The sequence below is a fragment of the Budorcas taxicolor genome, chromosome 6 (assembly GCF_023091745.1).
Source record: "Budorcas taxicolor isolate Tak-1 chromosome 6, Takin1.1, whole genome shotgun sequence".
NCBI classification, from domain to species: Eukaryota; Metazoa; Chordata; class Mammalia; order Artiodactyla; family Bovidae; genus Budorcas; species Budorcas taxicolor.
Genome location: NC_068915.1, coordinates 112,854,546 through 112,869,854, shown reverse-complemented (window position 1 = coordinate 112,869,854; position 15,309 = coordinate 112,854,546). Strand labels below are relative to the sequence as shown.

Below are 15,309 nucleotides of genomic sequence, written 5' to 3'. Positions count from 1 at the left end.
GGTGATGGACAGGGAAGCCTGACGTGCTGCTGTCCATGGGGTTGCAAAGAGTTGGACATGACCGAGTGACTGAACTGAACTGAACTGACTGATAAAAGACACTAGTGAATGGTCATCTTCAAGGGGAACTGTGAAGCTAAGGAGAGGGTCACTTTTCTTTTGAATTCTGGGCCATTTATATTACCTCTTTTAAAAATAAATCACCAAATACAATGTGATATCCTGACAGAAAAAAGCGTTAGTGGGAAACCAGTCAAATGAGAATGAGGTGTAGTCTAGTTAGCAGTACTGTACAGCATTAACGTCCTAGTTCTGGCAAATGCACCGAATGCAGATTTTTGGCGACTTTTTCCTGGTTCTCCATTCATCATGCCCACGCTTCCCCACTCCTAGAACTCTGCCTTTTTCCCATGCTATTCCGTGTGTGTGGGATGTTCTCATTGTCTCCTCCTTGGACACTGCACCCATCCTTCAAGGCCAAGTTCACCAGTTACTTGCTCTGAAGTGCTTTCCTCACCTTCCTTCCCTCAGTGCTCTAAGGCACTGTATCTGGCTATGACCCTTGGTTTACTAATGTTTCATACTTGCCATCAACTGGATTCCCCAGGAATGAGACTTTAAGGTGAAGACTGGAGCGCGGCTAAGTTCTGCAGGATGCAGAATCGTGGGTACTGAGGGTTGGAGGGCCGACTGTGCGGTCACCTAACAAGGACCTTGAGTAGCCCCGGATTTGGACCTGCGGGAAGGTGGGGGCCCTAGAACCACCCCCTCCACCCGCTAGAGTGACAACTGCACTCTTGTGTGTCACACGCAGCGATGAAACTTCCCTATGAACCAGGCTTACTGAGAGCCTCAAAAACCGTAAGCGATGATAACATTAAATTTCATTCTTAAAGAAACAAAACTTCTTAGTCAATAATCTTTCAGGTCTTTTGTCTTTCCAAGCAAATGAATACTTTTATTAACATGGTAAATTTTTTTTAAACACACGGTAGGGTTTTGACCTCAAATGCTTGTCAGGTCTGCTACTGAAATGAACTTACAGCTAGACAATTTACGAATCTTGAAGATACCTAGTCCCTGTCCAGTTTAGGGTCCAAAACAGCCCTTGCTTTTCTTCCCCAGACCCTTAAGGACCTTTGCAAATATCGCTTTCATGTCCAGAACCCCCTGAAATGTATCAGGGTATCACAACCATTACAGAGAATACGGAGACCTAGCTTGTGTCCTATTCTAGGTTCCGTGTCACATAAAGCTGAGTTACCTTTTCTGAACGAGCTGACCAGACAGGTTACATCAGACGGTGTGCCGCATAAAACTTAAAACTTTGAACAAAATACATTTCTCCTCCTTTGGTCTCACACAGAAATCAAAGTCCCCAAACATAATATCATCCTCCAGCCCTTCTTCTGGTTCATCAGTCCCAGCCAGATCAGCTCCAGTCACATTCCCAGTTGAAGTCTGGTCCCTTCTTCAGCTTCTTCAGCGATCGCTGCATGGACTCATCTTCCAGAAATAATGTAGTTCCTTCAGGACCTTCAGAGCCGGAGAACCCCAACTCTTGAGTCTCATCTGTCACACACAGACCCAAAGTTCCAGGGAGCTATCAGGTCACGCAAGAAACAGCAAAGCACCTCAAAACTTAGGAACAACGAAAGCCCAGGAACAAATGTGGCTGCTGCAAGAGCTTACAATCTAGGCCCTAACTCTTGTGAGTGCATTTTCCAAATAAAAGATACCTCCCAAACAAAAACATTTAACAGTCAAAACTGAAATTGAGGTCATTAACCACAGACCATAGCAGAAACGTAGTGTGAGAACAGAGTATAGACAGAAGGGGTGGGGGGGGTGGGGAGAAAGAAAGAGAAAACAAAAGGCTCTCTGGTTTCAGCTTCTCCAGGGTGTCAGCCAATCTCCATCAGTTGACCAGAATCCATTGGCTGTACATCTAAAGTGAAAATGGGAGAAACTCACCATTAACAGGTTAATCCGAAGTGGGGAAAAAAACAACCTAATAACATTACGAATTCAGCCTCGCAGGAAACCATCTCTTCCGGAGGCCATTTGACTCCTTCCAGCAAAATCTGGGACCGTCCAATAATGGCCTTCTCTCTGCTAATTCTGTTATCTCTGTCCCCGTCTGCTTGATGGCCTATACTGTGATTTTTGTTGTTTATTACCCTAGCGGTTATCCTAATAACCGTGATTTTAACTTTCAACCACTTACTAAGTCAAAACCAACCAACCGGCTTTCCCCCTATTTGCCAATTTAAGAGTAAACAAACGGTACGCCCTAACAACTCCTAACGTAAAAACTTGAGTAGAATTCTGTTCTCTTCTCCCAACTCCCACCCGCCGGGCATCCCCTGTAAACAAACGTCCCCGAGGCCGACCCAACCGTCGGGCAACCGCAGGGACCCCCGTGCCGCCCCCACCCCCCGCCTTACCGCCGACCCTCCTTCAGGACGACTCGCTCTTCTCTATCCGCCGCACCAGCTCCACCAGCATCTCTGCCATCTTCGCGATCTCCTTGGCCTTCTCCTCCGCCTTCTCGCACCGTTTGGTCCCCCGGCCCTCGACTCCGTCGTCCGGATTCTGCAGATGGTTGAGCGCGCTCTCCTCCGAGGCCTCCACCTGCGTCTTTATCTGGATGAGCATATTGTCCATCTCCCACAGCTTGCTCCGGTTCCGCAGGTAGGCCCGCCCGTGCTCGCGGGAGAGTGCCGCGATGTCCTCGCGCATCTCGTTGATGACCGGCAGCAGGAACTGCTCGAAGTCCTCCTCGGGCTCCAGCACCTCCACCTCCTCCGGTTCCGCCAGCTCCACGATGTCCAAGGGCCGCATCTTCCCCGCTCTTCCCGAACCACAGGACGCGAGGCGGCTGCAGAGAGAAAATGGAGACCCGCGGGGCTTATCAACACACTTCCAGAATATTCTTTAAAACTTTCACCCCTTTTAAACTTTTCGCCTCACAGAAGCCACGGAAGACGAGCGACTTACGAGCAGAGAAGCGGAGGACAAAATGGAGGCTCAGCCGTCAACCAGCGCGCTGCGTGTTGCGGCCCCTTTCACGACACCGCCGTGCCTCTTTACGGTCACGCCGCTGGTGGAACTAGCTGCGGGCTCGCGCACGTCAGTAGAGGGCGACGCAACTCGCTTTACTGCGGCCTCCCGCGCGCACATCCAAGCTCTCTCTACCCCTTCGCCTCCGGGCTGCGTCCTTCTGTTACACACGGACGCGCGGACGCACACGCACGAGCTCCCTTCTCTCCCTCCCCCTTCCCCCCGTGCGGCCCGCCGCTGCTAACCCACGCAGTGTGCACGTGGGCTCTCGGCTTCTCCCCACCGTTACCCTCGCGCTGCGCTCGCCTCCGCAGCCCACGCAGGGGCAGGCAACACTCCCTCTTGTCTCGCTCCGCTTTCATCCCCAAACCTCCATCCGGCAGCTACGCTGGCTTTGGGCCTGGGTCCAAAGTGTGTCTCCTGAAGGGGGTGGTGGGGGTGGTGTGTGTGTGTGTGTGTGTGTGTGTGTGTGTGTGTGTGTGTCACTCTTTTGTGACCCCCCCCCCCCTTTGGACTGGTGGTGGGGGTGGGGTGTGTGTGTGTGCGTGTGTGTGTGTGTGTGTGTGTGGTGGTTATTGTTGATCGGGAAGATCTCCTGGAGAAGGAAATGGCAACCCACTACAATATTCTTGCCTGGAAAATCCCATGGACAGAGGAGCCTGGTAGACAACAGTCCAAAGAGTCGGACACGACTGAGCGACTTCACTTTCCTTTGGACTGTAGCCCGCAAGGTTCCTCTGTCCATGGACTTCTCCAGGCAGGAATACTGGAGTGGGTTGCCATTCCCTTCTCCAGGGGATCCTCCTGACCCAGGGATTGAAACCCGGTCTCCTGCATTGCAGGCTGGTTCTTTACTGTCTGAGCCACCAGGAAGTCCCTTTTATTCATAATTGCTAAAATTTGGAAGTGACCAAGATAGCCAACATCCGCTGTATCATTGCAAAAGCAGGAGAGTTCCAGAAAAAACATCTATTTCTGCTTTATTGACTATGCAAAAGCCTTTGACTGTGTGGATCACAATAAACTGGAAAATTCTGAAAGAGATGGGAATGCCTGACCACCTGACCTGCCTCTTGAGAAACCTAAATACAGGTCAGGAAGCAAACAGTTAGGACTGGACATAGAACAACAGACTGGTTCCAAATAGGAAAAGGAGTACGTCAAGGCTGTATATTGTCACCCCGCTTATTTAACTTCTGTGCAGAGTACATCATGAGAAACGCTGGGCTGGAAGAAGCACAAGCTGAAATCAAGCCGGAATCAAGCTGGGAGAAATATCAATAAACCTCAGATATGCAGATGACACCACCCTTATGGCAGAAAGTGAAGAGGAACTAAGAGCCTCTTGATGAAGGTGAAAGAGGACAGTGAAAAAGTTGGCTTAAAGCTCGACATTCAGAAAACGAAGATCATGGCATCTGGTCCCATCACTTCATGGGAAATAGATGGGGAAACAGTGGAAACAGTGTCAGACTTTATTTTTTGGGGGCTCCAAAATCACTGCAGATGGTGACTGCAGCCATAAAATCAAGACGCTTACTCCTTGGAAGGAAAGTTATGACCAACCTAGATAGTATATTGAAAAGCAGAGACATTACTTTGCCAACAAAGGTGCGTCTAGTCAAGGCTATGGTTTTTCCAATGATCATGTATGGATGTGAGAGTTGGACTGTGAAGAAGGCTGAGTGCCGAAGAATTGATGCTTTTGAAGTGTGGTGTTGGAGAAGACTCTTGAGAGTCCCTTGGACTGCAAGGAGATACAACCAGTGCATTCTGAAGATCAGCCCTGGGATTTCTTTGGAAGGAATGTTGCTAAAGCTGAAACCCCAGTAGTTTGGCCACCTCATGCGATGAGTTGACTCATTGGAAAAGACTCTGATGCTGGGAGGGATTGCATACAGGAGGAGAAGGGGATGACAGAGGATGAGATGGTTGCATGGCATCACTGACTCGATGGACATGGTCTATTTTAAAATACAAATTTATTTATTTTAATTGGAGGTTAATTACTTTACAATATTGTATCGGTTTTGCCATACATCAACATGAATCCGCAAAGAGTATACACGTGTTCCTCATCCTGAACCTCCCTCCCACCTCCCTCCCCATACCATCCCTCTGGGTTATCCCAGTGCACCAGTTCCAAGCGTCTTGTATCATGCATCAAACCTGGACTGGTGATTCGTTTCATATATGATATTATACATGTTTCAATGCATTCTCCCAAATCATCCCGCCCTCTCCCTCTCCCACAGAGTTGAAAAGACTGTTCTGTACATCTGTGTCTCTTTTGCTGTCTCGCATACAAGGTTATCGCTACCATCTTTCTAAATTCCATTTTTATGCATTAGTATACTGTATTGGTGTTTTTCTTTCTGGCTTACTTCACTCTGTATAATAGGCTCCAGTTTCATCCACCTCATTAGAACTGGTTCAAATGTATTCTTTTTAATGGGTGAGTAATACTGCATTGTGTATATGTACCACAGCTTTCTTATCCATTCGTCTGCTGATGGACATCTAGGTTGCTTCCATGTGTGGCTATTATAAACAGTGCTGCGATGAACATTGGGGTACACGTGTCTCTTTCAATTCTGGTTTCATTGGTGTGTGTGCCCAGTAGTGGAACTGCTGGGTCATAAGGTGGTTCTAAATAAGGAGTTCATGATCTGAGCCACAGTCAGCTCTTGGTCTTGTATTTGTTGACTGTATAGAGCTTCTCCATCTTTGGCTGCAAAGAATATAATCAATCTGATTTCAGTGTTGACCATCTGGTGATGTCCATGTGTAGAGTCTTCTCTTGTGTTGTTGGAAGACAGTGTTTGCTATGACCAGCACATTTTCTTGCCAAAACTCTATTAGTCTTTGCCGTACTTCATTAGACATTCCAAGGACAAATTTTCCTGTTACTCCAGGTGTTTCTTGACTTCCTACTTTTGCATTCCAGTCCCCTATAATGAAAAGGACATCTTTTTTGGGTGTTCGTTCTAAAAGGTCTTGTAGGTCTTCATAGAACCATTCAAATTCAGCTTCTTCAGCGTTACTGATTGGGGCATAGACTTGGATAACAGTGATATTGAATGATTTGCCTTGGAAACGAACAGAGATCATTCTGCGTTTTTGAGATTGCATCCAAGTACTGCATTTCAGACTCTTTTGTTGACCATGATGGCTACAAGGTGATGATTCTACACATGGACATCACCAGATGGTCAACACCGAAATCAGATTGATTATATTCTTTGCAGCCAAAGATGGAGAAGCTCTATACAGTCAACAAAAACAAGACCAGGGGCTGACTGTGGCTCAGATCATGAACTCCTTATTACCAAATTCAGATTTAAATTGAAGAAAGTAGGGAAAACTGCTAGACCATTCAGGTATGACCTCAACCAAATCCCTTATGATTATACAGTGGAAGTGAGAAACAGATTTAAGGGCCTAGATCTGATAGATAGAGTGCCTGATGAACTATGGAATGAGGTTCATGGCATTGTACAGGAGACAGGGATCAAGACCATCCCCGTGGAAAAGAAATGCAAACAAGCAAAATGGCTGTCTGGGGAGGCCTTACAAATAGCTGTGAAAAGAAGAGAGGCAAAAAGCCAAGGAGAAAAGGAAAGATATAAGCATCTGAATGCAGAGTTCCAAAGAATAGCAAGAAGAGATAAGAAAGCCTTCTTCAGTGATCAATGCAAAGAAATAGAGGAAAACAACAGAATGGGAAAGACTAGAGATCTCTTCAAGAAAATTAGAGATACCAGGGGAGTATTTCATGCAAAGATGGGCTCGATAAAGGGCAGAAATGGTATGGACCTAACAGAAGCAGCAGATATTAAGAAGAGGTGGCAAGAATACACGGAAGAACTGTACAAAAAAGATCTTCACGACCAATATAATCACGATGGTGTAATCACTCATCTAGAGCCAGACATCCTGGAATGTGAAGTAAAGTGGGCCTTAGAAAGCATCACTACGAACAAAGCTAGTGGAGGCAATGGAATTCCAGTTGAGATATTTCAAACCCTGAAAGATGATGCTGTGAAAGTGCTGCACTCAACATGCCAGCAAATTTGGAAAACTCAGCAGTGGCCACAGGACTGGAAAAGGTCCGTTTTCATTCCAGTCCCAAAGAAAGGCAATGCCAAAGAATGCTCAAACTATCACACAATTGCACTCATCTCACATGCTAGTAAAGTAATGCTCAAAATTCTCCAAGCCAGGCTTCAGCAATACGTGAACCGTGAACTTCCTGATGTTCAAGCTGGTTTTAGAAAAGGCAGAGGAACCAGAGATCAAATTGCCAACATCTGCTGGATCACCGAAAAAGCAAGAGAGTTGCAGAAAATCATCTGTTTCTGCTTTATTGACTATGCCAAAGCCTTTGACTGTGTGGGTCACAATAAACTGTAGAAAATTCTAAAAGAGATGGGAATACCAGATCACCTAACCTGCCTCTTGAGAAATCTGTATGCAGGTCAGGAAGCAACAGTTAGAACTGGACATGGAACAACAGCCTGGTTCCAAATAGGAAAAAGAGTACATCAAGGCTGTATATTGTCACCCTGCTTCTTTAACTTCTATGCAGAGTACATCATAAGCAACGCTGGGCTGGAAGAAACACAAGCTGTAATCAAGATTGCCGGGAGAAATATCGACAACCTCAGATATGCAGATGACACCACCCTTATGGCAGAAAGTGAAGAGGAGCTAAAAAGCCTCTTGATGAAAGTGAAAGAGGAGAGTGAAAAAGTTGGCTTAAAGCTCACCATTCAGAAAACGAAGATCATGGCATCCGGTCCCATCACTTCATGGGAAATAGATGGGGAAACAGTGGAAACAGTGTCAGACTTTATTTTGGGGGGCTCCAAAATCACTGCAGATGGCGACTGCAGCCATGAAATCAAAAGACGCTTACTCCTTGGAAGAAAAGTTATGAGCAACCTAGATAGTACATTCAAAAGCAGAGGCATTACTTTGCCGACTAAGGTCTGTCTAGTCAAGGCTATGGTTTTCCCTGTGGTCATGTATGGATGTAAGAGTTGGACTGTGAAGAAGGCTGAGCACCGAAGAATTGATGCTTTTGAAGTGTGGTGTTGGAGAAGACTCTTGAGAGTCCCTTGGCCTGCAAGGAGATCCAACCAGTGCATTCTGAAGGAGATCAACCCTGGGATTTGTTTGGAAGGAATGATGCTAAAGCTGAAGCTCCAGTACTTTGGGCAGCTCATGCGAAGAGTTGACTCAATGGAAAAGACTCTGATTCTGGGAGGGATTGGGGGCAGGAGGAGAAGGGGACGACCGAGGATGAGATGGCTGGATGACATCACGGACTCGATGGACGTGAGTCTGAGTGAACTCCGGGAGATGGTAGGGACAGGGAGGCCTGGCTTGGTGCGATTCATGGGGTTGCAAAGAGTCGGACACGACTGAGCGACTGAACTGAACTGAACTGAACTGAACCTCTGTTTTTCAGTCTTATTCTTACAGTAGCCTCAAGACTTCTCCATCCATACAGCATCAATGATAAAACATCTAGGTTAATGGTGAAAGATTCTCCACAGTGAGGAACACCCAGAAAGGTTTGCTGAGTTACATGGAGAAGAGAACAGGGACGAGGGAGATAGAGATGACCATTAGGAGGAGAGTGGGGTGGTCAGAAGGAGAGAGACAGAGCTAGCCAATGATCAGTTCTCAAAGTGTTCTCCACAGCCTGGAACAGCCAAAGAGATTCACAGATTTGGGTAGAGAAGAGAAGGGGGAGGGAGGCGATAGAGGTGACCTAGAGGAGAAAAAGGAGAGTCAAAAGGGTGAGAGGACAATCAAGCCAGTAATCCCACTCCTAGGTAAAAATGGGTACTGAAAATTGGATTTTTAAAGGTAGAAAATTGATATCAAATACCAAAAAGCAAAGATTAAAAATCTAGAGTAGAGGTTAGACTCTCAAAAACACAATATTAAAAAAAAAAATCACAAAAATTATAAAAAATATATATGAAATTTGCTTTTAAAATAGGTTTTCTTTCTTGCAAGTTAACAGTAGCTTATAAAAATGAAAATTAAAGAAGTAACAAAGGACTTAAAAATAAAAAAATTAAAAACTAAAAAAATGATAATAGTAAAAATATATCTAGGAATTTCTCTGGAGCTGTTGTGGGCAATGTTAGATCAGTTTAATTTCAGATAGTTCCTTGTTCCAGCTTATACTTCTCAAGGTCTATAGGCCCCTTCCAATGCAGTCAGTGCTAACTACAGGGTTTTAATCTGTTGCGCCTGTCGCTTCCAAAGTGGTTCTCTCTGCTTATTTTGGCTTCTGCTGTTTGCAAGTCTCTTCAGTGTCTAATTTCCACCGTGACACAAGGGGGTGAAGGTGGTTACTTATTAGGGCTCGCTTGTTCAGTCGTGCTGTGGGGAGGGAGGAACACTGCAAACAAATGTCACTGGCGTGTGTGGGGAGTGCTCGCAGTGTCTTGGCCACACTGGGTTTGCCCCTGCTCACGCTGTGTGTGCTTTCCCAGTCTACACTGCTCAGGGTCCAGGTTGCTTTGCAGGGGAACTGTCTAAAGTGGGCCCTGGGTTGTGTGCACTTCCCAGGTCTAAGCCACTCAGGTTCAGGTTCTCGGGTACTCCACAAAGGCGCAGACTCGGTTGGGCCTGCGTTTCATGCCCTTTCCAGGTTGGAGCAGCTCAGGTGACCAGGTACTTGGCGCGTGCACTCTCCGTGGGGCGGTGTGTCTTATCACCTTCCCAGTCACAGCCGCTTGGTTTCCTGGGTGCCCTGGGGGAGCGCTGTCTCAGGTGTGCCATATGTCTCCTCTGGGGAGCTGATCTCTGACTGTGACCCTCCCTGTGGATGTCAACCATCCAGGATCCTACGAAGACTTGGTTAGCAACTGGGAGCCTGCTCGCAGTTTGGTAGAGGATGCTGTCTCTGGGGACGAGATTGCCCCTTTCTGGCTCTGGCTGTAGGCCGCCTGCCTCTCTGCCTCCAGCGGGGGAAGGGCTGGTCCGCAGCTGGCTAGCTCGCCTCTGGGATTCGCTCAGTCCTTTCTTCTGTGAGCAGGCCCGCCAGTGCCTTAGTTTATAGCTTTTCGTGGGAAAGTTCTCTCTCTCTTTTTTCCTCTCTGGCTATCCCACAGTTTAGGTTGCTATGTCACGTTAGCTCCCTCAGATTGTCCTCAGGGCATTCAGGCCCGGTCCCTTCCCTAAGCAATGCAGCCCGCGCCTCCTTGTTCAGCCCCCGCTTGCTGGTGGCGGGTGCGAGTGTCTGGGTTACTTCTCCACTGGGAGTTGCCGTTAGGCACACACTCTGTGGGTTTTTTATTTATTTTTCCTCCCAGTTATGTTGCCCTCTGAGATTCCAAAACTCCCCACAGACCCGCTGGTGAGAGGATTTCCTGGTGTTTGGAAACTTCTCCTCTTTAACGACTCCCTCCCCGGATGGGTCTCCGTCCCTAACTCTTTTGTCTCTTTATCTTTTATCTTTTGTCCTATCTCCTTTTGAAGACCATGGGCTGCCTTTCTGGGTGCCTGGTGTCCTCTGCCAGCATTCAGAAGTTGTTTTGTGGAATTTGCTCAGCGTTCAAAGGATCTTTTGATGAATTTGTGGGGGAGAAAGTGGTCTCCCCATTCTATTCCTCTGCCATCTTAGGACCGCCCCCCCCAAGGGTCACTCTTTTTGGAGCACAGATTTCTCACTGCAGTGGCTTATCTTGTTGCCAAGCATGGACTTTAGAGTGGGAGGGCTTCAGTAGTTGTGGTGCACAGGCTTAGTTGCTCTGAGGCATGCGGGATCTTCCTGGATCAAGGATTGAACTCCTGTCCCCTGCACTGGCAGGTGGATTCTCATCCACTGGGCCACCAGGGAAGTCATGAGACAGCTCTTCTTCATCCAGCCCTCCCACTCCCCATTAGAGATAACCCCTTTTGTGACTTTTGGTTATTTATTTATTTTTGGCTTTTATTGTTTTATCAGCTATAAATGTAATCATAATAATATGGTATAGTTCCCCCCCCCCCTTTGAACTTCATATAAGTGGAATCATAATTATTTGTATCTTGCTTCTTTTACCAGCTTTATATATGAGACTCACCTGTGTTGATGTGGGTAGGTATGTGTGTGCGTGCATGTGTGCTAAGTTGATTCAGTTGTGTCTGACTCCTTGTGACCCTTTGGACTCTAGCCCACCAGCCTCCTCTGTCCGTGGGATTCTTCAGACATGCCCACCTCCAGGGGATCTTCCTGACCCAGGGATCCAACTCGAGTCTCTTCTGTCTCCCGCACTGACAGAGGAGTTCTTTACCACGAGCGCCACCACGGTGGGGAGTGTTCTGTGGCAGCAGTTCTCAGATTTGAGTGTGCGTCAGAAAAACCGGTAGAACTTGTTGAAACACATATTTTGGGGCCCAAACTCTAGCGTTTTGGATTTATTTGATCTGGAGTAGGGTCTGACGGTTTATACTTCTCACAGCTCCCCAGGCAATGCTGCTACTGCTGGTCTTGGGGTCACACTTTGAGACCAACTGCACACTTTCCTCATCTGGCTGTCAAGGGATATTTGGGTTATTCACAATTTACAGCTCTCACAAACAAGGCCGCAACTTGCTCAAAAACAAAGACCATGATCTGTTAGTCCCATCTGTTCCTGAAAAACAGGTCTTGGGCATGTCTTGGAAATTTTCACTAGGCTCTCCCAGAATATTTTGGTGCTTGGAAATCTCTCCACACCCACAGGGACACAAACTTTACCATGTAGGGTTGCAGTTCTTTGAACTGTACCTCCCCAGAGATTTGCTGAAGCTCTAATGCTCTGTGTATGTGAACAGCACCTTATCTGGGAATAGAATATTTGTGGATGTAATCGAGTTAAAATGAGGTCCTGATGGCACAGGGCAGGGCCCTAATCCCATATGACTGCTTTTATGTCCTTAAAAGAAGGGGTGGGGGGTGCACAAAGGGAAGATGGCTATATGAAAACAGGGGAAGAATGGGAAGTGACGTAAGAATTGCTGGAAGTCACCAGAAGCTGGAACTGGTGAGAAACAACCTTTCCCATGAGCCTCAGAGAATCTGGCCCCACAGACACCGTAATTTCAGACTCCTGGCCTCCAGAAATGTGATAAAATAAATTACATTTTTTCTTTTTTTAAAACCGCCTAGTTTGAAGTACTCTGTTACAGTAGCTCTAAGAAAAGTAATGTGAGGGTATTCTTGACATGGAGCCAGGCCCTATGATCCCCCTCCCTATATGTCCTCTGTTTGCCTTTTGTCTGTGGAAACACTTAGCCAAGTTTAATCACAGAAGTGAGAAAATGCAGAAACAAAGGAAGATAGTCCAATCAGACTAAATAATTATAGTTTTGTCATTAAGCAGAGCCAGGGACCGTTAGTTCCTTCTTAAGGACTAATATTCTGAGCCATATTCTGTGAGCTTTCTCGTAGATACTGAAACCCCCACCGGGTGGAAGAAGGTAACTACATGACCAGACTGTAGCTATGACATAGGCGGCCACAATTCTAAGAACTGGCCTCAAGGAAATGGGAACAAACCACTGCGAGAACTGAAGATTAACTGTGCTTAAAACAATCAAGCTGATGCTAATGAATGAATTTCAAGATGATGGTCAGAGCTGACTGTGCTGTTTCTTCATGTAGCCCCTTCCCTCTGTCTATAAAAGCTTTTGCCCACTGATTGTCAGTGGCAGGGAGTCAGCCTTTGGACAGGCATCTGTCCTCCCCCTACCCCTCTGGTTCTGGGGCTCCAAAATAAAGCAAGTTTTACTTTCCACCATCCTTGCTTCTTGATTGGCTTTTGAGCATCAGGCAGCTGGATCTTTGCTTTTGGTTACACTCGGATTCACTTTTTCTTTCAACGATGTGTGAAGCACATTTTTCTAAGCCAATCAGTGGGTCCCTCCCCGCAGGGTCCATCAGAGCCTGATGCTCAGAATACCCTCCCAGGTCTTCCCCTGGAGATTTATCATGGATATGAATAAGTTCAAGGCTCCTGTGTCCCTCTGGTGTCTGCCCTTCCTTGGTGATACTTGGAGGGATTTGTTAACTAAATCCTCTAAAATTTATATTAGTAGAAACTGAGAATTGACTTTAGGTTAATAAGTACATTTTATGATTTAATAGTTATTCTAAATTGATTATGAGTTTACAGTGGTCCACACCTGCTCAGCTGTAGTTCTGAAACCTAAAAAGCTCTGGAAATGAAACATTGCTTTTTAACTTCTTTGCTGGTAAACATGGCCTGATGGGTGTGCGGGCATTCGTAGCACTTACTCATGCTACTTCCTGTGTATATCATGTCCTCACTGTGTAAATGTAAGTGTTCGTGTGGCTTTGCCAGGGTCAGCATAACAAAGTAACAGGGACTGGGTGGGCCAGTCAACAGGATTTTGTTATCTCACAGTTCTGGGGGGTGGAAGTCCAAGACCAAGACGTGGACAGAGTTGGTTTCCTTCCGAGGCCTCTCTCCTGGATGTGTAGATGACCATCTTCTCACTGTGCCTTCACAGTCATTTCTCTGTGCATCTGTGTCCTAGTCTTCTTTTCTCACAAGGACACCAGTGAGCCTGGCTTGGGACCCACCCTAATATCTCATTGAAAGAGCTGACTCATTGGACAAAACCCTGATGCTGGGAAAGGTTGAAGGCAAAAGGAGAAAGGGTGGCAGAGGATGAGATGATTGGACAGCATCACCGATTTGATGGACATGAACTTGGGCAAACCCCGGGAGATGGTGAAGGACAGGGAGACCTGGAGTGCTGCAGTCCATGGGGTCGCAAAGAGTTGGACATAATTTAGTGACTGAACAACAACAACAAGATAACTTCTTTTATGTTAATTGCCTCTTTAAAGACCATATCTCCAAGTATAACCACATTCTGAGGTGCTAGGTGTTAGGACTTCAGCATACAAATTTTGGGGAGACACACTGAGCCCGTGATCATGGGTGCTGCCCTAGATCCACTGTTGGGTGCTCTGTGGTACAGGACAGGTACCATTGATCTCTTTCTAAGATCTGAAGAAGCTGTAGGATCTGGGACTCCTGGCTGGTCCCAGACTCTGTGTGAGGACCTCTGTTGCAAACAGATCCTGACAGCCTGTGGGCTGTGATCTGGTGTCATCCCCAGGTGCCCCTCCAAGGGTCCAGGTGAGGTGTCCTGTTAGAAGTGACCTGGTTAGATATCTCCTGAGAGCCCCCTACAATCCTGACATCCCCTGCACCCGGGAGTTTGGCTCCACCAACAGCCCAGATGGGAGTTTTGGGGGTTTTCTTGGAATGAAATTCCAGGTCAAGGCAGCAAAAGATCAGAGGGCCCCTTGACCTCAGTCAGCCCCGTGAGTGCTCATGGACATCACCCTTCCCAACAATTCATAATGCTGAAATAGGCTTAGCATCCATCACAGCTGCCTGCCTCACCTCCCAGAGGATAGTGCCCAGTGGTCTCTTTTCTCAACCATCCTCAACTTTTTCAAGACTCCTCTGGAAGAGGAGACTGGACGCACCTTCCTGCATGTAGCTGCTGTGTTTGCCTTGTTCTGTTTAGGGAAAAAATCCAACCTGAGAGAGCATTGGGGCCACCACAAGAAGCCCTCTGCTGGGTGCCTGTCACCCCAAACAGACTCCTCAATATGTCTGCCCCAGCTCAATGATAGATTTCCTGTCTGCATTTCTTTTTTGCAGGGAGTGCAGATGATATTTCCCAGTGCAGGATGCAGGGGACCCTACAGGAAGAGGAGGCCTCAAGCTGTATCTGTGAGGTGTTTCTACAGATCCAGCCAGGAATAACCTTTCCACAGCTTTCCCAACACAGAAACCATGGGCCGTGAAGTCCTCTTGTCCCCACCGTGCTGGCTCCTGGCACCTCAGGTCACTAGTCACACAGCAAGGCCACTGTTAATACTGGTGGACTTGCTGAGATCTAGCAAGGCTGCAGGCATTTTCGTATCACTGGAGATTATTTCCTTCTGTCTTTGGGAGAACTTCCTGGCTTTGATTCTTGCAGGTGAAGCAGGAGTGTGCGCGTGTGTGAAGCTACCGCCTGTGATAGGAGAGGAGAGAGAGGGCTGGCTCCAGTGGGCAGGGGAAGACACAGGTCCTTAATGCAATTTTATTTAAGAAGTCAGAACACCCCCCATCCGTCCATTTCCTGCTGTTAGCCCAACAGATTGGCAGCTTTCCCCTCATCCCTCTAGGCTGCTTTTCTGTGTCCTGGGACCAAGAGTCTGCCAAGGGT

At 47.1% G+C, this 15,309-nt stretch overlaps 1 protein-coding gene across 1 annotated transcript; it reads right to left on the bottom strand.

Annotated features, from left to right (window-relative positions):
• Positions 1-930: 930 nt before the first annotated feature.
• On the bottom strand, positions 931-3,049 carry LOC128049593 (MORF4 family-associated protein 1). The gene is made up of 3 exons (XM_052641842.1): positions 3,001-3,049; positions 2,448-2,881; positions 931-1,948 (listed from the first exon to the last, which is right to left on the bottom strand). Exon 2 carries the CDS (start codon positions 2,842-2,844, stop codon positions 2,461-2,463), a length of 384 nt encoding a protein of 127 aa, XP_052497802.1. The 5' UTR covers positions 2,845-2,881; positions 3,001-3,049; the 3' UTR covers positions 931-1,948; positions 2,448-2,460.
• Between the last annotated feature and the right edge of the window lie 12,260 nt (positions 3,050-15,309).